The sequence below is a fragment of the Rana temporaria genome, chromosome 6 (genome assembly GCF_905171775.1).
Source record: "Rana temporaria chromosome 6, aRanTem1.1, whole genome shotgun sequence".
In the NCBI taxonomy this organism is placed as follows: Eukaryota; Metazoa; Chordata; class Amphibia; order Anura; family Ranidae; genus Rana; species Rana temporaria.
The window spans coordinates 31446688-31468977 of record NC_053494.1 but is presented as its reverse complement, the minus strand read 5'-3'; the positions used below and the strand labels follow the sequence as shown (position 1 = coordinate 31468977).

The following is a 22290-nucleotide window of genomic DNA, read 5'->3' as shown; positions in this document are numbered from 1 at the left end:
TAGCCAGGTGCGGACATTTTGTTGTGGACCAAGCATTGAGAGCTATGGGGAAGACTTCGACAAAATGTCTCGTGTAATTAAGACACTTACTGTTGAGAAGAATTAGAAGTGATAGACTGGGGCTCAGGTCGTAGAGGTTCTGCTGGCCGAGGACGTTGTGTGAGGAGATGAGACTTCTCCGGGCTGTGTGCTCGGCTCTGCCCTGGGGGGTCAGAAGGTGCTCGGGGGGGACACAAAGTAAAGTTCGGGTCCGCTTTGCCCCAAGCCCTACAGGTAATGTCATCGGCCTAAAGAGAACCTGTCACCACTCATCTCTACATGACTGACACATGGTGTGCCCAGACTGCCCACAGAATGTGGTATCCTGCCCTCTTGTGGTTGGGTGGTTCGCTTCCCTCTTGTGGTTGGGTGGTATAATACTCTCTTGTGGTTGGGTGGTATAGTGCCCTCTTGTGGTTGGGTGGTATAGTGCCCTCTTGTGGTTGGGTGGTATAGTGCCCTCTTGTGGTTGGGTGGTTCGCTTCCCTCTTGTGGTTGGGTGGTATAGTGCCCTCTTGTGGTTGGGTGGTATAGTGCCCTCTTGTGGTTGGGTGGTTCGCTTCCCTCTTGTGGTTGGGCGGTATGGTGCCCTCTTGTGGTTGGGCGGTATGGTGCTCTCTTGTGGTTGGGCGGTATGGTGCTCTCTTGTGGTTGGGTGGTATAGTGCTCTCTTGTGGTTGGGTGGTATAGTGCCCTCTTGTGGTTGGGTGGTATAGTACTCTCTTGTGGTTGGGTGGTATAGTGCCCTCTTGTGGTTGGATGGTTCGCTTCCCTCTTGTGGTTGGGCGGTATGGTGCCCTCTTGTGATTGGACAGTATGGTGCCCTCTTGTGGTTGGGTGGTATAATACTCTCTTGTGGTTGGGTGGTATAGTACTCTCTTGTGGTTGGGTGGTAAAGTGCCCTCTTGTGGTTGGGCGGTATGGTGCCCTCTTGTGGTTGGGTGGTATAGTGCCCTCTTGTGGTTGGGCGGTATGCTGCCCTCTTGTGGTTGGGTGGTATGCTGCCCTCTTGTGGTTGGGTGGTATAGTACTCTCTTGTGGTTGGGCGGTATGGTGCCCTCTTGTGGTTGGGCGGTATGGTGCCCTCTTGTGGTTGGGCGGTATGGTGCCCTCTTGTGGTTGGGCGGTATGGTGCCCTCTTGTGGTTGGGCGGTATGGTGCCCTCTTGTGGTTGGGCGGTATGCTGCCCTCTTTTGTGGTTGGGCGGTATGCTGCCCTCTTTTGTGGTTGGGCGGTATGCTGCCCTCTTTTGTGGTTGGGCGGTATGCTGCCCTCTTTTGTGGTTGGGCGGTATAGTGCCCTCTTGTGGTTGGGCGGTATAGTGCCCTCTTGTGGTTGGGCGGTATAGTGCCCTCTTGTGGTTGGGTGGTATAGTGCCCTCTTGTGGTTGGGCGGTATATGCAAAAGCAATAAGGATATGGACAGCCGCACTCCAGTAACTTGAAAAAAGACGTGCCCTTTATTGGGTACAGGAAAAAATGCACTACAGATATCAGCACACAGTGGGATAAACAGCTGACGCGTTTCGCATTGAGTGTCAATGCTTAATCATAGCGGCGGGGGGGGGGGTGTACGTGGGCAAGTATTCTATTCAAGCATCGGGGGCATTTGCGGGAGTACCCTAGTACTCACCGATAATTTTTTTATGTCACGTGACAGTGGCACATGTGTCAGTATTTTTTTTACAACGCTATGCTTGGGTGAGGTGGATGGTGTCAGTGTTTTATTCCCCAGTCCCTTTCTCAGCTGCACTGACAATGAGTGGACAGGAGACAGAGGCTCCTCTCCATTCATAAACTGAAGCATCGTAAACACAGGTTACAATGTTTCAGTTATATGAATGGACAGAGTCAGTGATCACTGACTCTGTTCATTCAGAAAAGGAAGGAGCCGGGTTTACCATCCTGACAGATCGGGGACAGAGGGGGTGGAGGAGGATATGGAGGGGGACACGGAGTGCAGAGGGGAACAGCAGCAGAACGGAGGGAGAGCATGGAGTGCGGATGGGGAGAGCAGCAGAACAGAGGAAGACATGGAGGGGGAGAGCAGCAGAACAGAGGAAGACACGGAGGGGGAGAGCAGCAGAACAGAGGAAGACACGGAGGGGGAGAGCAGCGGAACAGAGGAAGACACGGAGGGGGAGAGCAGCAGAACAGAGGAAGACACGGAGGGGGAGAGCAGCAGAACAGAGGAAGACACGGAGGGGGAGAGCAGCAGAACAGAGGAAGACACGGAGGGGGAGTGCAGCAGAACAGAGGAAGACATGGAGGGGGAGAGCAGCGGAACAGAGGAAGACACAGAGGGGGAGAGCAGCGGAACAGAGGAAGACATGGAGGGGGAGAGCAGCAGAACAGAGGAAGACACGGAGGGGGAGAGCAGCGGAACAGAGGAAGACACGGAGGGGGAGAGCAGCAGAACAGAGGAAGACACGGAGGGGGAGAGCAGCAGAACAGAGAAAGACACGGAGGAGGAGAGCAGCAGAACAGAGAAAGACACGGAGGAGGAGAGCGGCAGAACGGAGGAAGACGCGGAGGGGGAGAGCAGCAGAACGGAGGGGGGACTGGAGGAGGATACAGGGACAGTCAGCGGTGATCAGTGCAGCTTTGGGGGGAGTTACAAGCACCGATCACCGCTGTATAGATTTCATTGAAAGGGGGGTTCGGGGAGAAGCTGTCAGGCTGTATTGAAATCTATACAGGGAGATCGGTGCTTGCAACTTCCCCCTCCCCCGCCGCACTGATCATCCCTGACTGCCCAGGTATCGGGTGAAGCATCGGAGAAGTTTCCAAGAGTACAAGTACTCAGGGAAATGCTTGGTATCGATTTTTTTATGTTCTATAGCAGAAAGTAAAAAAATCTTCTTTTTTTTTTTTTTTTTTTTTTTTCAAAAATTGTCGCTCTTTTTTAATAAAATAAAAATCGCAGAGGTGGTGAAATCCCACCAAAAGAAAGCTCAATTTGTGGGGTAAAAAGGACATTGATTGTGTTTGGGTGCAAAGTCGCACGACCCACGCAATTGTTGGTTAAAGCGATGCAGTGCCGTATCGCAAAAAATGACCTAGTCATTAACCACTTGCTTACCGGGCACATATACCCCCCTCCTGCCCAGGTGAAATTTCAGCTTCCGGCACTGCGTCGCTTTAACTGACAATTGCGCTGTCGTGCGACATGGCTCCCAAACAAAATTGGCGTCCTTTTTTCCCCACAAATAGAGCTTTCTTTTGGTGGTATTTGATCGCCTGTGCGGTTTTTATTTTTTGCGCTATAAACAAAAAAGAGCGTCAATTTTGAAAAAAAATACAATATTTTTTACTTGTTGCTATAATAAATATCCCAGTTTTTAAAAAAAAAACACATTTTTTTTCTCAGTTTAGGGCGATACGTATTCTTCTACATATTTTTGGTAAAAAAAAAAAAAAATCGCAATAAGCGACTGGTTTGCGCAAAAGTTATAGCGCCTACAATATAGGGGACAGAATTATTATTTTTTTAGTTTATTTTTTTTACTAGAAATGGCGGTCGATCTGCGATTTTTATTGCGACTGCGACGTTATGGCGGACACATCGGACACTTTTGAAACATTTTTGGCGCCATTCACATTTATACTGCGATCAGTGCTATAAATATGCACTAATTACAGTATAAATGTGACTGGCAGGGAAGGGGTTAACACTTGGGGGTGAGGAAGGGGTTAAATGTGTATACTGCTTAGTGTTCTAACTGTGGGGGAGGGGGGGGTGACTGGGGGGGGTGACCGATCTATGTCCCTATGTACAAGGGACACAGATCGGTCTCCTCTCCAGAGACAGCACCGCTGTCTCTGTGTGAGCCGGCAATGAGAAATGATCTCATATGTTTACATATGAGATCATCTCTCATTGGCCGCACAGATCGCATCGCAAACAGCCACTCTGATTGGCCGTTCGCGGCGATCTGTGATTGGCTGTGTCCAAGTGACACGGCCAACACAGACTTTCCCCGCAGCGCGCTCTGGAGCGCGCGCGGGGAACGCCCAAAGGGGCGGCCGTCAATTGACGGCCTGTTGGATATTCAGATCCGCGCTGAAGCCGTCATTCGGCTATAGCGCGGGTCTGAAGTGGTTAAGGCGGTAAAACCTTCCAGGGCTAAATAACCATTTAAAAAAAAAAAAAAAAAAGTTTCCCTTCGTTGCTCTTATAAAATTTAGCAAATAAGTAATTTTTCTTCTTCACTGATGGGACAACACTGGTGGGGCTGCACTGATTGGCACTAATGGGGCTGCACTGATGATCGGTGCCCTGATTATCAGTGTAAACAGTGTGCTGACAAGAATTGCCAGTTATCGGCACTCTTTTCCTCACACAGACACAACGCGTGAGGAAAGGAGTGCCAATAACCAACAAGTCCGTTTACATTTGATCAACTGTGATTGGCCCTTTACTACAATCTGTGATCCGCTGTGCTTGAAGGACACAGCGTTCACAGAACACGCACAATGCGCGGCGTAGTTCTGGGAGGACGTCTATCGCCTCCTCACCGCCTGTCAAACTCCTGTGAAAAGCGATCCACTGTGGATCGCTTTTCGGAGGAGAAGCAAGCACTGCGGCTAATGTAAACCCAGCGTTTGGTATGACCTGATTTAGTGTTGGCATATTTATGTTTGTCATTTTGTAGTTTCTTGTTGTTTACTGTTCTGTCTCTTCCTAGGCTTTCTTCACCTGGGTGGACTGCGCACAGCACTCTACAATTATATTTTTGCGAAGAAGCATGGAGGATCTTTCATTCTACGACTCGAAGACACAGATAGAAGCCGCCTGGTTCCCGGAGCAGCTGATGGCATCGAAGACATGTTGGAGTGGGCAGGTATGTGCTTGTTTTAGCTAATTGGGGTGATACAAGCATATATGATCACACAATGGCGGCTGCTCTTGTCCAGGCGTATATAATATCTACAGGGATATATAATCTGCTACAAGGCTCATCATTTGGGAATGCCTTGAACTCCACCAAGAAGAGCTTGACTGAGTCTGACATCAGCAAAGATGAATCCCTATCCTAATAAATTTACGTGTGTGCTGATTTAGATGTTGAACTTTGAAGAAAAAAAAAACAAGCTTTTTTTCAGCAAAGCAGTTAAGGAATGCCTGGAAAACCTATGAAAGAGTCTAGAGCTCCACCCGGTGGAGGAGATGATAATGCAGAATATTCAAAACTGATATTTTACATCCTACCTGGAAAAAAAATGATTTCTTTGAGCCCTGGTTCACACTGGGCTGCGGGAGTAAAGCCGTGCGAATTCAGCTGAACTCGCACAATTTCACTCCCGCCGGCAGTCCCGATTTCAGCCGCGATTTAAGAGACATCTGTGCAGGTTTCTGCACAGATGTCTATGTAAATCGCGGCCCGAAATTGCAAAAAGTAGTACAGGAACTACTTTTTGAAATCAGTGCAGCGCCGCAGATGCGGCGTCGCACCGATTAGGACAGTGTCATTGCCGACAATTGGCGGCAAATGCCGCCGATTTGAGATGCGATTTCACATGTGAAATCGCATCTCAAATCGAAGGAAATCGTACCCAGTGTGAACCTGGGCTCAGGGTGGATTCGATTTAAATTAAGTCAATTTAAATCACAAGTAAAAAGGCTTGCTTTAAATCAACTTCATTTAAATCATAATTTTTAATGAGCAACTGTCATCTCTGTCCCGCAGCGGCTCCTCCTCTGACCCGCTATGACTCACGACAGTCCCATTTACTTTAATGGGATGGCTGGGGATGCGGCAGGGACACAACAAGGTGAGGAACATGGTGGCAGCAGGTAAGATGATGCCTGCTAACAGGCGCTGCCATGATGGATCTGAAATGACAGGTGCTCTTTAAATGTAAGGACTCATTCTTGCTGGTAGTTAGAATCTTTAATATTTGCAAACAAAATGAAGGTTTCCTATTTAGAATAATAAGCTGTCGGGTTACTAAAACAGCGATATCAGAACCGATTCAATCATACAGTTTGTAGTGTACAAAACAATGGGTTAAAGCAATATTCCCGAACTTTGTTTTATCTCATGGTTACTGTGAAATTGTGTGAATGCCTCAATGCAGTGCATGTGATCTCTGCTTGCAGAGCTTGGATTCACTGAATGAGTTTACCAAAAATGTAAATATTGCAGAATATACAGTCTTATGCTACATAACTAAGCTCCATTTCATGCTGAATAAACTAAATTATTAATGTATCCTAAATAGAAAATTGCCTTTAGATAGATTTTTACTCCAAAAGCATTTTATTAACCACTTCCCGCCCGGTCAATAGTAAATTGAAGTGGTTCTGAAATCCTCACTGGACGTCTATTGACGTCCAGCAGGATAACATGCCAGGGCACGCCCGTTGGGGCGGGCAGCGCGGCGATCGGTGATTCGGGGTGTCAGTCTGACACCCTGCATCTCTGATCCGATCTCCGATCCGATCCGATCTCCGGCGGAGGCTCTTTACCACGTGATCAGCCGACACGGCTGATCACGATGTAAACAGGAAGAGCCGTTGATTGGCTCTTCCTCACTCGTGTCTGACAGACGCGAGTAGAGGAGAGCCGATCGGCGGCTCTCTTGACAGGGGGGGTTCGCGCTGATTGTTTATCAGCGCAGCCCCCCCTTGGATACCCACACTGAACCACCAGGGAAGGGGGCAATAATAGAAAAAAAAAATGAGAATAGATGCCAATCAGTGCCCACAAATGAGCACTGATTGGCAACATGGGCACTGACTGGCACAATATGGGATCAACAAGTGATGCCCAGCAATGCCATCAGTGCCACCCCTAAGTGTCCATCAGTGCCACCTATCGGTGCCCATCTGTGCCACCCATCAGTGCCGCCTATGAGTGCCCATCGGTGCCAATCAGTGCCGCCATATCAGTGCCCGTAATCGAAGAAGAAAACTTACTTATTTACAAAAAAATTAACAGAAAGAAATAAAAAACGTTTTTTTTTTCCCCCCCAAATTTTCGGTCTTTTTTTAGTTGTTGTGCAAAAAATTTAAATCGCAGAGGTGATCTAATACCACCAAAAGAAAGCTCTATTTGTGGGAACAAAATGATAAAAAAATTGTTTGGGTACAGTGAAGCATGACCGCGCAATTGTCATTCAAAGTGCGACAGCGCTGAAAATTGGCTTGGGCAGGAAGGTGCGTAAGTGCCTGTATGGAAGTGGTTAAAATAAATTTAATAAAAAAATAAATCGATTTATAAGCAAAAAATCAAATTTAAATTAAAAAAAAATCACTATATATATATATATATATATATATATATATATATATATATATATATATATATATATATATATATATATATATATATATATATATATATATACATATACATACATTTTTTTTTTTTTTTTTATTGATTTATATCCATCCTGATTTCTTTTAGACCTGACCATAAGAAATGAAGAAAAGAAATACAAAGTCACTAAGCACTGTCTTTAAAATTCTCTACATATGACTGAGAGTGTTCTTATAATAATAATAGTGTTCTTGTTTATTGTCTTAGGGATCCCACCAGATGAGAGTCCGAGGAGAGGGGGAATGTTTGGCCCCTATGAACAGTCTGAGCGACTTAATCTCTACCATGAGGCTGTACAAACTCTTTTGGAGAGTGAGGCGGCGTATCGCTGTTTCTGCACCCCACAGAGACTGGAACTGCTGAAGAAAGAAGCTCTGAGGAACAGAGAGACTCCCCGGTATGACTGTGTGTTCCTGATTGTGGAGCTGTAGAATTATTGTACATAAATATACAGTATATAGAATTTTTATTTTATAGCTCTAATATTCATGCCTTAAATCGCAAAAACAAAATGTATTAGTTTAAAAAATTTACAAATCCTTAAAGCGGTGTTCCGCCAAATTTATTATTATTATTTTTTTTTTTTTTTAACCACTTAACCCCCGGACCATATTGCTGGTCAAAGACCAGAGCACTTTTTGCGATTCGGCACTGCGTTGCTTTAACTGACAATTGCGCGGTCGTGCGACGTGGCTCCCAAACAAAATTAGCGTCCTTTTTTTCCCCACAAATAGAGCTTTCTTTTGGTGGTATTTTATCACGTTTGCGGTTTTTAGTTTTTGCGCTATAAACAAAAATAGATGGACAATTTTGAAAAAAAAAATGAATATTTTTAACTTTTTGCTATAATAAATATGCCCCAAAAATATATAAAAAAAACTATTTTTTCCTCAGTTTAGGCCGATACGTATTCTTCTACATATTTTTAGTAAAAAAAAAAAATCGCAGTAAACGTTTATTGATTGGTTTGCGCAAAAGTTATAGCATTTACAAAATAGGGGATAGTTTTATGGCATTTTTATTAATATTTTTTTTTTTTTACTAGTAATGGCGGCGATCAGCTTTTTTTTTTTTTTTTTCCGCTACTGCGACATTATGGCAGACACTTTTGACACATTTTTGGGACCATTGGCATTTTTATAGCGATCAGTGCTATAAAAATGCATTGATTACTATAAAAATGACACTGACAGTAAAGGGGTTAACCACTAGGGGGCGGGGAAGGGGTTAAGTATGTTCCCTGGGTGTGTTCTAACTGTAGGGGGGGGTGGCCTCACTAGGGGAAATGACTGATTGCTATTCATACATTGTATGAACAGACGGTCAGACATTTCTCCCCTGACAGGACCGGGAGCTGTGTGTTTACACACACAGCTCCCGGTCCTCGCTCTGTAACAAGCAATCGCGGGGTGCCCGGCGCGATCACACCTGCCGGGCACGCGCACGGGAGTCAGGGACGAGCGGGGGCGCGCCCGTTTCGAGAGCCGACGTATAGCTACGGGCTCTCGCACAGGGGAGCCGACCTGCCCCCGTATAACTGCGGCGGCTGGTCGGCAAGTAGTTTAAAGTCAGCAGCTACAAATACTGCAGCTGCTGACTTTTAAAATAAGGACACTTACCTGTCCAGGGCGCCCGCGATGTCGGCACCCGAAGCCAATCTGTCCCTCGGCTCTTGGGTGGGGGCGCCGCCATCTTTGGTAAGGGAATCGGAAAGTGAAGCCTTGCGGCTTCATTGCCTGGTTCCCTACTGCGAATGCCCGACTCGCGCTGCGAGATCCCACTGGTCCCTGCTGTCTGGGACCTGTGCCGTATAATCTGCCACCTCTCTAAACTGTAAAAAAAAAAATTTTAATTTGTCACTTCCTGTATGCCCTCTCTAAACAGACCATGAAAATCAGGGCTACTCCGCCCTGACCACATGGTCTGATTGCATCCCAGCACCATACGTATCCCCTCTGCTCTCCTCCCTTGGCACATGCGCTCTGAAGGCCCGGCTTACAGTGCCGGACCTTCAGAGCCCGTACCGCGGGAGTTACATCATTGCGGCTCCAGCCAATCATATAGCCAGAGCTATATGCGAAGCCGGAAGACAGACAGGAAACATGTCAGCCCCCTCAGTGGTGACTTTACAGTGCTGGAGGGCTTTGTTCCAAGGTGAGTATTTCATAATGTGCTGATATGCGATGCATACTAGCACATTATGCCATGGCCTTGCAGGTTGTTTTTTTTTGTAGGGTAACAACCACTTTAAAGTGGTAGTAAACTCTGTACTACCTTTTGTACCTACAGGCAGTGCCGATCCTGACCTCCCTGGGGCCCTAAGCAAAATCACATGTCACATTAAAGTTGATAACTTTGGTGTGTTCTGCTATCGGAAATTACATCTTAAAGTGAGAAGGGGGGGGGGGGGTGCTGACTTCTTATAAGTAATAGTAATTTGCGGGGCCCTAAGCGGCTTGCATAGTGAGCCTATAGGGCGGATCGGGCCTGCCTATAATAAGGCTTACCTGTAGGTACTGTGAATATTTCTTAAACTTGCACAGTTTTTTACTGTCAAAAAAAAAACTTGCACAGTTTAGGACAGGGGTCTTCAAACTATGGCCCTACAGTTGTTCAGGAACTACAATTCCCATCATGCCTAGTCATGTCTGTGAATGTCAGAGTTTTACAAAGCTTTATGGGATGTGTAGTTCCGCAACAGCTGGAGGGCCGTAGTTTGAGGATCCCTGGTTTAGGAGATATTCAAAGTGCATGCAGCCGATGTGCTGTGAAGGTCCGACTTACAGTGCCGGACCTTCAGAGCCCGTGCCGTGGGAGTTGCATCATAGCGGCTCCAGCCAATCACATAGCCGGAGCTTGCGAACCTGGAAGACAGACAGGGGGAACATGTCGGCCCCCTCAGTGGTGACTTTACAGTGCTTGGAGGGCTTTGTTCCAAGGTAAGTATTTCATAATGTGCTAGTATGCGATGCATACTAGCACATTATGCCAATGCCTTGCAGTTTTCTTTTTTTAAACATCGATTTTTACAACCGCTTTACATAAATCTAACAAGGTTGGATGATCTTCATGCCGATCTATATGTTACAGTGAGGTATATGTGAGCCATTTTGAGATTATGAAGAATACAGTCCTGTAAAATGTATTTTTCTCTTGGTAGGTACGACAATCGTTGCAGACATTTGACCACAGCACAAATACAAGACAAACTGTCCAAAAATGTGCCGTTTGTGGTGCGGTTCCAGCTGGTCGAGGGAGCTCAGTCTTTTAAGGACTTGATTTTTGGCTGGACTCATCATGATGTGGCGAGCATAGAAGGGGATCCGGTGATCCTGAAAGGAGATGGTTTTCCAACCTACCATTTGGCCAATGTGGTCGATGATCACAAAATGTGTGTGAGCCACGTGCTTAGAGGAGAGGAATGGCTGGTCTCCACTGCTAAGCATCTACTCCTATACAGTGCCTTCGGATGGCAGCCTCCGTCATATGCTCACCTCCCGCTTCTCCTCAACAAAGATGGCAGCAAATTGTCCAAACGACAGGGGGACATATTTATCCAGCACTACGCAAAGAGTGGATACCTGCCGGACACCCTGCTCGACATTATATCAAACTGTGGATCAGGATTTCTTGGTAACATTGGAAAGCGAGTGGTGTCCATTTTCGAAGAACATGGACTTAGAACTAAGCTTGGCAGAGGGTGAATAACAGACACTGGAGAAAGTTGTATGCATTGCATATGCAAAGGTTTTTCCTTAACCACTTAAGACCCGGACCAAAATGCAGCTAAAGGACCTTGCCCCTTTTTGCGATTCGGCACTGCCTCGCTTTAAGGCTGCATTCACACCTGAGCATCGGTCAGTAGTTTTTTCAGGCGTTTTTTTCCCGGCGTTTTGTCGCGCGTATTCATGCTTATTTGCGCGTTTGCATACAGCGTAGTCCGACGTTTTTGTACTTCGACGTTTTTTATTTTAGCCAATAGAAAAAATGATCATCTTTTCATCACTTGTTGCTATGTTGGTAGATTTTTTTAATCTTCTGCCTGGGTGAAAAGTTCTATTGATTAAAGCGACGAAACGCCCGTAGCAAACGCTCGTTGTCGCGCTAGTCGCTTGAATCGAGCGTTTCCAGTACTTTCTATGGGAAATGGAAACGCTCAAATACGCCCAAACCGCACGATTCGCGCGACAAAAAAGGGTCCGGAACTTGTTTGAGCTTCAGGCGGTCGGTGTCAGGCGTATTGGCGTGGAGATGTGAACCATCTCCATAGGGAATAATGTATTTTTTCCCCTCTAGCGTATTTGAGCGTCGCGCTTCAGGCGACAAAACGCTCAGGTGTGAATGCAGCCTAACTGACAATTGCGCGGTCGTGCGACGTGGCTCCCAAACAAAATTGGCGTCCTTTTTTTCACACAAATAGAGCTTTCTTTTGGTGGTATTTGATCACCTCTGCGGTTTTTATTTCTTGCGCTATAAACAAAAATAGAGCGACAATTTTGAAAAAAATGCAATATTTTTTTACTTTTTGCTATAATAAATATCCCCCAAAAATATATATACAAACATTTTTTTTTCCTCAGTTTAGGCCGATACGTATTCTTCTACCTATTTTTGGTAAAAAAAAACGCAATAAGCGTTTATCGGTTGGTTTGTGCAAAATTTATAGCGTTTACAAAATAGGGAATAGTTTTATTGCATTTTTATTATTTTTTTTTTTTTTACTACTAATGGCGATTTTTTTCGTGACTGCGAAATTATGGCGGACACTTCGGACAATTTTGACACATTTTTGGGACCATTGTCATTTTCACAGTAAAAAATGCATTTAAAATGCATTGTTTATTGTGAAAATTACAATTGCAGTTTGGGAGTTAACCACTAGGGGGTGCTGATGGGTTTATGTGTTCCCTGAAGTATGTTTACAACTGTAGGGGGTGTGGCTGTAGGTGTGACGTCATTGATCGAGTCTCCCTATAAAAGGGATCACACAATCGATGCAGCCGCCACAGTGAAGAACGGGGAAGCCGTGTTTACATACGGCTCTCCCCGTTCTTCAGCTCCGGGAACCGATCGCGGGACTCCAGCGGCGATCGGGTCCGCTGGTCCCGCGGTCCCGGAGCTTCGGACCGTGACCCACGGCTGGGTACTAGTACAGGACGTACCTGTACGTGCTTGTGCCCAGCCGTGTCATTCTGCCGACGTATATGTGCAGGAGGCGGTCCTTAAGTGGTTAAAGTGGCTCTGACTCCATTAGACAAACACACTGCAATTGAACACAGTTAAGCCTCGTACACGTAAGGGTTTCCCGGCATACTTTTTACCGCGGGGAATCCCGAGGGGAAAACCGAGAACCTGCTCGGTAACTTCTTTCCCTTTACACACGACTGGGTTTCCCAACAGGAAAACTGCCATGAGAGCTTTGGTCGGGAATCCCGGCCGTGTGTATGCTCCACCGCAGGTTTTCCCCATAGGAAAACTGCCGGGTTAAAAACCGGCAGGATTCCCGGTGGGAAAAAGGAGAGCTGTTTTTTTTTTTTTTTTTCTGTCAGTTTTCCTGTCGGGAAAACTGCGATGGAGCATACACACGGCCGGTTTTCCCGGCCAAAAGCTCTCATGGCAGTTTTCCCGATAGGAAAACCGGTCGTGTGTACGAGGCTTAAGTACTCACCCATAGCAGCACTTCTTCATCGGACACCCTTCCTTGTGTGTCAGATGCCTGATCCCCCGATGTGTGCTGTGGTACCTCTTGATGTCCTATACATCACCACTGTGTCCTGTGATGTAGATACCAATGGAAGCAGCCACAGCATGCTGCGGGGATGCAAGCATCCAACACATCTGAGAGTCATTGGTTGTGGCCCTCTGAGGTTCAAGGGGTTAAGACTGTAGGGCAGGATAAAGCCCCACAGGATCAGTCAGGATGTCCACTGAAAAAATAAGAGGAGAGGTGCGATTGGCTGTGTGCGCTGCTCGCATGCTGGTTTTCCAGCAGGACTGTTTGACAGAAGCAGGTCTAACAACCGTCTTCTATTGAACAGAGAGTAATACACTGCATGTATACCCTGCTTAAAGGGGTTGTAAAGGTAAAAAAATGTTTTTCCTAAACAGCTTCCTTTACCTTAGTGCAGTCCTCCTTCACTTACCTCATCCTTCCATTTTGCTTTTTAAATGTCCTTATTTCTTCTGAGAAATCCTCACTTCATGTTCTTCTGTCTGTAACTCCACACAGTAAAGCAAGGCTTTCTTCCTGGTGTGGAGTGTCGTGCTCGCCCCCTCCCTCTGTTCATTCAGAAAAGGTAGGAGCCGAGTTTAGCGGCTCCTACCGCCGCTCTCCATCCTGACAGAGGGGGCGGAGGAGGACATGGAGGGGGGACACAGATCACGGAGGGGGGAAGCAGCAGCACGGAGAGGGGACACAGATCACGGAGGGGGGGAGCAAAACAGAGGACGGCAGCGGCACGGAGGGGGAAAACAGAGGACGGCAGCGGCACGGAGGGGGAAAACAGAGGACGGCAGCGGCACAGAGGGGGAGAACAGAGGACGGCAGCGGCACGGAGGGGGAGAACAGAGGACGGCAGCGGCACGGAGGGGGAGGGGGAGGGGGAGGGGGAGAACAGAGGATGGCAGCGGCACGGAGGGGGGGCAAAGAGGATGGCAGCGGCACGGAGGGGGGGGAAAGAGGACAGCAGCGGCACGGAGGGGGAGAGCAGAACGGCAGCGGCACGGAGGGGGGGACACAGGAGCATGGAAGGAGAGTCCGGTATCGGTAAAGTATTGGAGCATTTTCCCCGAGTACAAGTACTCGGGGAAATGCTTGGTATCGGTACCGATACTAGTATCGGTATCAGGACAACCCCAATGTTAATGACACCCCCAGATCGATTCACAGATCGCAGTGCGAACTGTGGATTCAGACAAGAATCAGATCACATGGGTGGGAACACCCATGCGATCCGATTCCAGTGAGGGGAACAACAAGTCCCTGCACCTTTTTTGTGCAAATCCAGTGCAAGTTCAGCCATACAAACTGTATGGCTGAACTTGCATTGCACAGACATTGCATGTGATTGGCACCGCAAAAAAAAAAAATCGAAAAAGTGTGATTTTACTCCAAACTTCTATTAAATGCATAAGCCAGTGCTTTACGGGGGCCATACAACTTGCACTTCATCAGGGCTACAACATTAAATAAAACTTGTAGTTCACTTTGTACTGGTTCCAGATTTCACGCTTTCAGATTTAATGTGTGTGTTTTCTCTTTATACAGGAAATCAGATGGGCCGTACTCTGCCTGAACTCATAGAGCAATTTGAACTGGAAAGAGTGAGCTCTCACTCCGCATTCATAGACCTTAGCAGTCTCCCCGAGTACAACAGGTAAATATTATTTGCAACGTGCAATCATGACCATTCACAGCAAATCCTTTTCCATGGTTGGCCTTCTCATCTTCCTATTAGGATTCATCTATCCAAGAGGATTGACAGCATAGAAAGTCGGGCAGAGCTGATCACACAACTCCAGACTCTGCTGCAAGAGAAATACAAAGACTTGACGTTAAATAAAGACTATATTGAGAGGATACTGATATTAAGAAAGGTAAGATGACTTGTATTTAGCAAACTACGAAGACATTTCAGACCATGCTCATTATAGCTTTTATAGTTATTATTATAATACAGGATTTATATAGCGCCAACAGTTTGCGCAGCGCTTTACAATGTAACAGGGGACAGCACAATTACCGTATTTATCGGCGTATACCGCGCACTTTTTCCCCCTTAAAATCATCCCCGCTGTCTCTGAGCGCCGCAGCCTAGAGCCGAGCCGAGTGTACTGCGCACTCGGCTAGGCTCGGCCATGCTCAGCTCCGCCCTTAGCCACGCGAGAGGAGCTGAACACACAGGAAATCCGGCTCTTCTCGGCTTAGCCGAGGCGCCAAATCCAAAAACAAACACCGCTGCAACCCCGGACAAGGTGCGAATGGACTCGCAGACGGACACCCACAAGGCTGGACAGACCCCGCGCAAGGAAGCCGCAGACGGCCGCCGAACAAGGCCGCCGATGGACGCAGGGCAAAAATTTACATTTTTTTTTTCCTTAAAAACGACCTTTCTAAGCTTGGGGTGCGCGTTATACGCCGGCGCGCGGTATACCCCAATAAATACGGTACATGTATTTGTACTCTCAAACATGCAAATAGCAAGGTTGATCACAATTGGTCCATTGCTTTGGTGGGCAGCTTTACAGATCAATGATGAAATGCTTCAGGAACTGAGGCCACCGTTTGCGTGATTGAACACCTTTTTATTTCAGGCTCTTGGGAAACTACAGAGTTGCTCCCTTTTTTATGTCTGCTGTCACTGTAGAAGTTTTATTTCACCAAAGTTTAATTGTTTTTATTTTCCATTTTTAACCACTTCCATACAGGGCACTTATACACCTTCCCGCCCAGACCAATTTTTAGCTTTCAGCGCTGTTGCACTTTGAATGACAATTGCGCGGTCATGCTACACTGTACCCAAACAAAATTTTTATCATTTTGTACCCACAAATAGAGCTTTCTTTTGGTGGTATTTCATCAACTCTGGGATATTTATTTTCTGCAAAAAAAATAAAAAAATGACCGAAAATTTTGAAAAAAAACTTTTTTTTTGTTTCTGTTATAAAACATTGTAAATAAGTACGTTTTCTCCTTCACTGATGGGCACTGATGGTACTGCACTGACGGGAACTGATAAGGTGGCACTGATGGGCACCGATGAGCACTAATATGTGGTACGGATGGGCACTGATAGGCGACACGGATGGGCACGGATAGGTGGCACGGATAGGCGGCATGGATGGGCACTGATAGGCGGCATGGATGGGCACTGATAGGTGGCATGGATGGGCACTGATAGGTGGCATGGATGGGCACTGATAGGTGGCACGGATGGGCACTATCGTATGTGTTGTACTAATGGATGCCAATCAGTGCCAAACAATGCCTGCCAATTAGTGATGCCCATTGTTGGCACTGATTGGCATCCATTGCGGCACTGATTGGCATCCATTTTTTGTGTTCTTCTCATCCCTGGTGGTCTAGGGTGGCATACCTTTTTTTTTTTTTTTTTGCATCCCTGGTGGTCCAGTGGGCATCCTCGGGGGGGCTGTGCTGATAATCGATCAGCACAAACCCCCCCTGTCACAGGAGCAGCCGATCGGCTCTCCTCGCGTCTGACAGACGATTATCGGCTTTTCCTGTTTACATCGTGATCAGCCGTGATTGGACACGGCTGATCACGTGGTAAAGAGTCTCCGTGAGAGACTCTTTACCTGACTGACACCCTGCAACAACGATCGCCGTAGTGCATTAGTACTTCTTGTTGTCAGTGTAATGACCACTAGGGAGGGAGAAGAGAGAACAGCTTGAGTAATGTTTTGAGACAATATTGGTGATGTAGCTTGGGACTCAGTTGTGAATGGAGAAATATACAGTATCACCCATCCAACCTGGCAGGGACGGGGGTCAAAACTGTGATCTTCAGTTTACGGGACCAACGCCTTACCACATGTCCACCACGCCATCTAACAGGGGAAAAGGTACTAAATATGAGGAAGGTTGTTGTTCAGGTTTACAAACACTTTTAGGGGTCTATATAGACCTCTAAGAATTATTTTAAAATAAGAATTTTTATGTAATTTTTCATTTAAATGTATTATGACTAATATTTTTATGCTTGTTCTAAATAAAAAAATCCTCTTTTTTGCCTTTTTCAGGGACACCTGTGCATGCTCACAGACCTCTTGTCTCCAAATTACTCCTATTTGTGGATTCGGCCCTCTGTACACCTCAAAGATCTTCACAGTTTGTCAAATGAGGCTACTGAGATCGGGAGGCTGGTTGTGGGGTGTGTATATTTATTTATTTTTTAGCCCTGCAGGGTTTAATTTTGATCTTTCATCATCCAATTTGTAACACTAATGCCTTATGCACACTGTACGTTTTTTTTGTAAATTCTTTATTTAACCACTTCCCGCCCGGCCGGTGGTTCAGTTATCCTGACTGGACGTCATATGACGTCCAGCAGGATAACAACCGCTGCATGTCCGTAGGGGCGCGCATTGCGGCCATCAGTGGTGCACTGTGTCAGTCTGATACGCCACTACCCTGATCTCAGTAAAGAACCTCTGACGGAGACTCTTTACCAAGTGGTCAGCCGTATCTAATCACGGCTGATCACGATGTAAACAGGATGAGCCGTTGATCGGCTTTTCCTCACTCGCGTCTGACAGACACGAGTAGAGGAGAGCTGATCAGCTGCTCCCCTGACAGGGGGGGTTGATTGTTTAACAGCGCAGCCCCTGCTCGGATGCCCACCCAGGACCACCAGCATGCCACAATGGACCACCAGGTATGCCACCTAGACCACTAGGGAATGCCAATCAGTGCCCAGGCAGCTGCCAAACAGTGCCCATCCCCAATGCCTGCCAGTGCCATCAATAATGCCTATAGGTGCAATTAGTGCCATGTATCAGTGGCCATCAGTGCCACTCCTAAGTACCCATCAGTGGGGAAGCAGGTACCTGTCAAAAATGGGTACCCGGTCTCCCCAAATAAAATAATTTGGCAAATCTAAAGCAGGAGAGGGGGAATAATGGTACATCCCCTTTTGAGTGAAGTTCCGCTTTAAGTCAAACATAGGAACCTGCTGGCTAACTGGCACATAGCGTATCTTAAAGTGTTACTAAACCCAGGACCCTGCATTCGTTATATCTGGTCTCCCACAGTACACTAAACATGGAAATGCAATTATTTTAATAAATATAAACTGCTAAATACCTTTTCTCATCAGCAGTATATAGCAGTCTTTTGACTTCTGTCAGTGTCTGGTTAAAGCATGTAGGAGGAGTTTTCATTTTTCCCTGATTGCCCTATGAGGCTGCAGGACCCCTGACCCTCTGTCTGGAAAGTGCTTTTTGGCCTAAGGCTGCAACTAACAATTATTTTCATTATCGATTAGTTGGCCGATTTATTGTTTTGATTAATTGGATAATAACCTTAAAAAGAAGTGTGGTGTATAATTTAGTTAATATGTAAAAAAAGGCAATCTATTCTTAAATATCTATATGCACTGGTAAATATAAATAACAGGATAAGGGAGGAAAATCTCTAATCTACTCTGAGAATAACAGACAGAAGAGATATACTGTTAAGAGGTTGAATCTGGTAAATATCAGAGATCAAATTTTTTATTTAACCATTTGCCAACCTGCTCATGCAGATATACTGCAGCGAGGAGAGGCAGAACGGGGACCTGCCCATGTAATCAAGGCATTGCCTGTTCTGCCCAGAGACATGGGAGATTGTCTTTGTTTTACTGTCCCAAAAGACACAACAGGACGGGAGCAGAAATCTCTCCCAAGTGGGGGAAAATCCTGTGTTGGACATCAGAACTGATGTCCCCATTAAAAGATTTATCTTCTAATTTTGTTGGAATATCAACCGTAACATATTGGATTTATCATTACTCTTTCCCAGTGACAATGGTCACAACATCTCCCCAGTGGAGATATAGACAGCGAATAAAAGCTGGCAAGGGTTTCCATACTATACTTTATTCACCTGTAAATGTAATGAACGTTGAGTTCAGTAATAAGGAATACTCCTAATTTGCACATTTTTCTTTATAGCATTTTAGAAAAAAAACACAATGACATGAATATGGAAACCTTAAGCAAAGATCTCAAAATCCATCTGCAACAGTTGAAAGCAACAAAGTACAGTGTTTCTATGAAACTTCTACGCAGGATTTTAAGTGGTTTGGAGGTAAGTCTTTCCACTTCATCCTCCCTTAAAGTAGTAGTAAAGTACATTTTTTTTTTTTTTTAAATACTTGTACCTACAGGTAAGCCTATAATAAGGTTACCTGTAGGTACAGTGAATAATGCCTAAACTTGCACCGTCTAGGACAGGGATCCTCAAACTACGGCCCTCCAGCTGTTGTGGAACTACACATCCCATGAGGCATTGTAAAACTCTGACATTCACAGACATGACTAGGCATGATGGGAATTGTAGTTCCTGAACAACTGCAGGGCCATAGTTTGAAGACCCATGGTCTAGGAGATATTCGCACTGCATGTAGCCGTTGACATCACTGGCGCATGTGCTCTGAAGAGACTGCATACCTGTGCCTTCCCTTCAGAGCTCCATGCCATGGCTCCTGCGCGCATGCGGGAGAGTGAAGGCATTGCGGCTTGGCCATTTGAATAGCAGCTGCCCACAAACCCGGAAGCCACGTCAGCCCACCACTGGAGGTCTTTGTTCTAAGATAGACATTTCATAATGTGCTAGTATGCGATGCATACTAGCATATTATGCCATTGTCTTGCAGGTTTGTGTTTTAAAGGCTGTGGTTTACTACCGCTTTAAGGCCCAACTCTGCATTAAGGCTGCTTTCACAGAGGCGCTTTACAGGTGCTATAACGCTTAAAATAGCACCTGCAAAGCACCTCTCCTTTCACTCCAATGGTTTGCACACTGGATCGGTGCACTGTCAGGACTAGCCGCATCTTTGCAGCAGCGGTGTACACACCGCTCCTAAAGTGCCCCTGCCCATTGAAATCACTGGGCAGCGCTGCCGGCAAAGCGAGTGGTTTTAACCCTTTTTCTGCCGATAGCGCCGTAAAAATAACGGTAAAGTGCTGTTAAAATTGCAGCGATTTATCGCCGACGCCTATCAGTGCTTAGAGTGAAAGCAGCCTTTTTTTTTTTTTATATAGAAAGTTTAAGAACACAAATGTAGTTCTGGCTGCAACACTCACTTCCTCTCCCACATAAATCCCATTCTGGCACTAGATGTCCTTTAGTCTCCAGGGTTGAATGGTGACCAGCATCATTAATTCCAGAAAGACTGAGAATATACTGTGGGTGCAGGGAGTCATAGACCTCCCTTTAGGGGTATCACCATTATGCATAATTGAGGACCACCCATTTCCTTATCAATACTTCTACAGAGGATGCTGGATGTAATATGCTTTGCCCTAAACACACACTGACCTCTTTCTGAACATGGTAGTTAACCTGTCTCTGGATTCAATACTATAATGGAGTTCTGTAAAAAGCAAAGGAGGGGTGGATAAGACTCTAAGGGCCCTTTCACACGTACGGACCGTATGTCCATATTTTCATCTGTCCGTTTGTGAATGAAAACGGGACATACATGGGTCCCTATGTGATTACGAGAAATGGATTTTACGGTGCGTACAAAAATCCTATTTTTTCTTCCATCTGCCGGATCGGATGAACACGGAACATACGGTCCGTGTTAATCCGATCCCCCCATAGGGGAGAGCGGAGGAAACACAGGGCGCTCCCTGCACAGTGTGCGGGGACCGCCCTGTCAGCTGCCAGCTCAGCGGGGATATACGGAGGATCCCCGCTGAGCTTTGCGGACACACGGAGCGCATCATTACTGATCCGCCCTGTGTGAAAGGGCCCTTACACTTCCTTCCATGTATGGGAATTGCAGTGGGCCAGAATTATAGTGAGAAATGTAGTATCTGGCATAAATGAAAGTATAGATTTCAAGAAAAGAGCAGTGATTCTGGATGTGACATGAACCTTTTATTTATTTTTACACACCAGAAATGATTAAAAATGATTTGCTTGGCACAGATTAAAAAAAATATACATTTTTATTTTTTGCTTCCATGGTTTAGTTTCTGCAACTGCATTACTGGCATCACTTTTGTGCGTACAATAATGGTGAAAAATTGGTATTACCTGAACACATAATGAAGGGAGGTTGTTACAGTGGATATATGAAATACAAAGAGAAACCAACCACGTTTAGATGGAATGCTGAATGTTCCTTTCCCAGTTATGAAAGGTTTGTGTTCCCTTTCCCTAGGCTGGTCCCAGTATAGTAGAGATGATGATGGCTTTGGGTCCTCGGGAATCTATAGCACGGATACAAAATGCTCTGTCTAGCTGAAGAGAGGATATTTAAATTGGCTGGATCCAGAGTGTCAATATGACATGTCCGCTGTGTTTCTGTATACATGGAGATAACAAAGCCACAATACTGCGTTCTTACAATTGCACTAACACAGCAACAGTTGCCTGTGGAGAAAAATCTGCTCAATGGAACATATGTGGACCGCTTTGTACATACTTTTTTTTTTTTGTAAATAAAATATCAAAAATCCAAAGTATCAAGTGTCTTATTTTGTATTTAAACTCCACCCATCATTAAAATATTAGGTTACCGCAACACATGGTCTGAAGAGATCCATAACACCTTCCCGACGGCCGCCTCCCAGCCCTTTAAGGGTTCTAAATGGCGGGAGGCAGAGGCAGGCAGCCGACTGCTGTGATTGGCTGTCACGTGTCCTGATGGCTAGTATGCATCGGGAGCTTTCCGATAACTGCCACAGTAAGCATTTTAACTGCTTGCCGACCTGCCGGCTCCCCTGCGCGAGAGCCCGTAGCTATACGTCTGCTCTCGCGCAGGCCACTAGGAGCACGCGCTCGCCGCGTGACCAGCGGGCGCGATTGCTCGTTACAGAGCGAGGACCGGGAGCTGTGTGTAAACACACAGCTCCCGGTCCTGTCAGGGAGAGAAATGCTGATCTTCTGTTCATACAATGTATGAACAGAAGATCAGTAATTTCCCCATGTCAATCCCCTTCCCCGCCCCCTAGTGTTAACCCCTTCACTGCCAGTGGCATTTTTATAGCACTGATCGCTATAAAAATGCCAATGTGTCCGAAGTGTCCGCCATAATGTTGCAGTACCGAAAAAAAAAAAAAAAATTGCTGATCGCCGCCATTACTAGTAAAAAAAATATATATATATATGAATAAAAATGCCATAAAAATACCCCCTATTTTGTAAACGCTATAACTTTTGCGCAAACCAAACGCTTATTGCGATTTTTTTT

General features: G+C 46.0%; 1 protein-coding gene across 1 annotated transcript; it reads left to right on the top strand.

The window, feature by feature from the left end:
* Nucleotides 1-40: 40 nt before the first annotated feature.
* On the top strand, nt 41-21559 carry EARS2 (glutamyl-tRNA synthetase 2, mitochondrial). Its single transcript, XM_040356593.1, has 9 exons — nt 41-273; nt 4727-4882; nt 7571-7760; nt 10524-10996; nt 14631-14739; nt 14821-14959; nt 17123-17253; nt 19037-19172; nt 21259-21559. Exons 1-9 carry the CDS (start codon nt 168-170, stop codon nt 21340-21342), a joined length of 1524 nt encoding a protein of 507 aa, XP_040212527.1. The 5' UTR covers nt 41-167; the 3' UTR covers nt 21343-21559.
* Nucleotides 21560-22290: the final 731 nt, after the last annotated feature.

Bases quoted from the DNA above. Each gene is read 5' to 3' on its own strand.
- EARS2 (XM_040356593.1), top strand. From the start codon at position 168: ATGAGACTTCTCCGGGCTGTGTGCTCGGCTCTGCCCTGGGGGGTCAGA. The intron at 4,883-7,570 runs GTATGTGCTTGT...TTATTGTCTTAG, and splicing joins AGACATGTTGGAGTGGGCAG to GGATCCCACCAGATGAGAGT. The intron at 14,960-17,122 runs GTAAGATGACTT...TGCCTTTTTCAG, and splicing joins GGATACTGATATTAAGAAAG to GGACACCTGTGCATGCTCAC.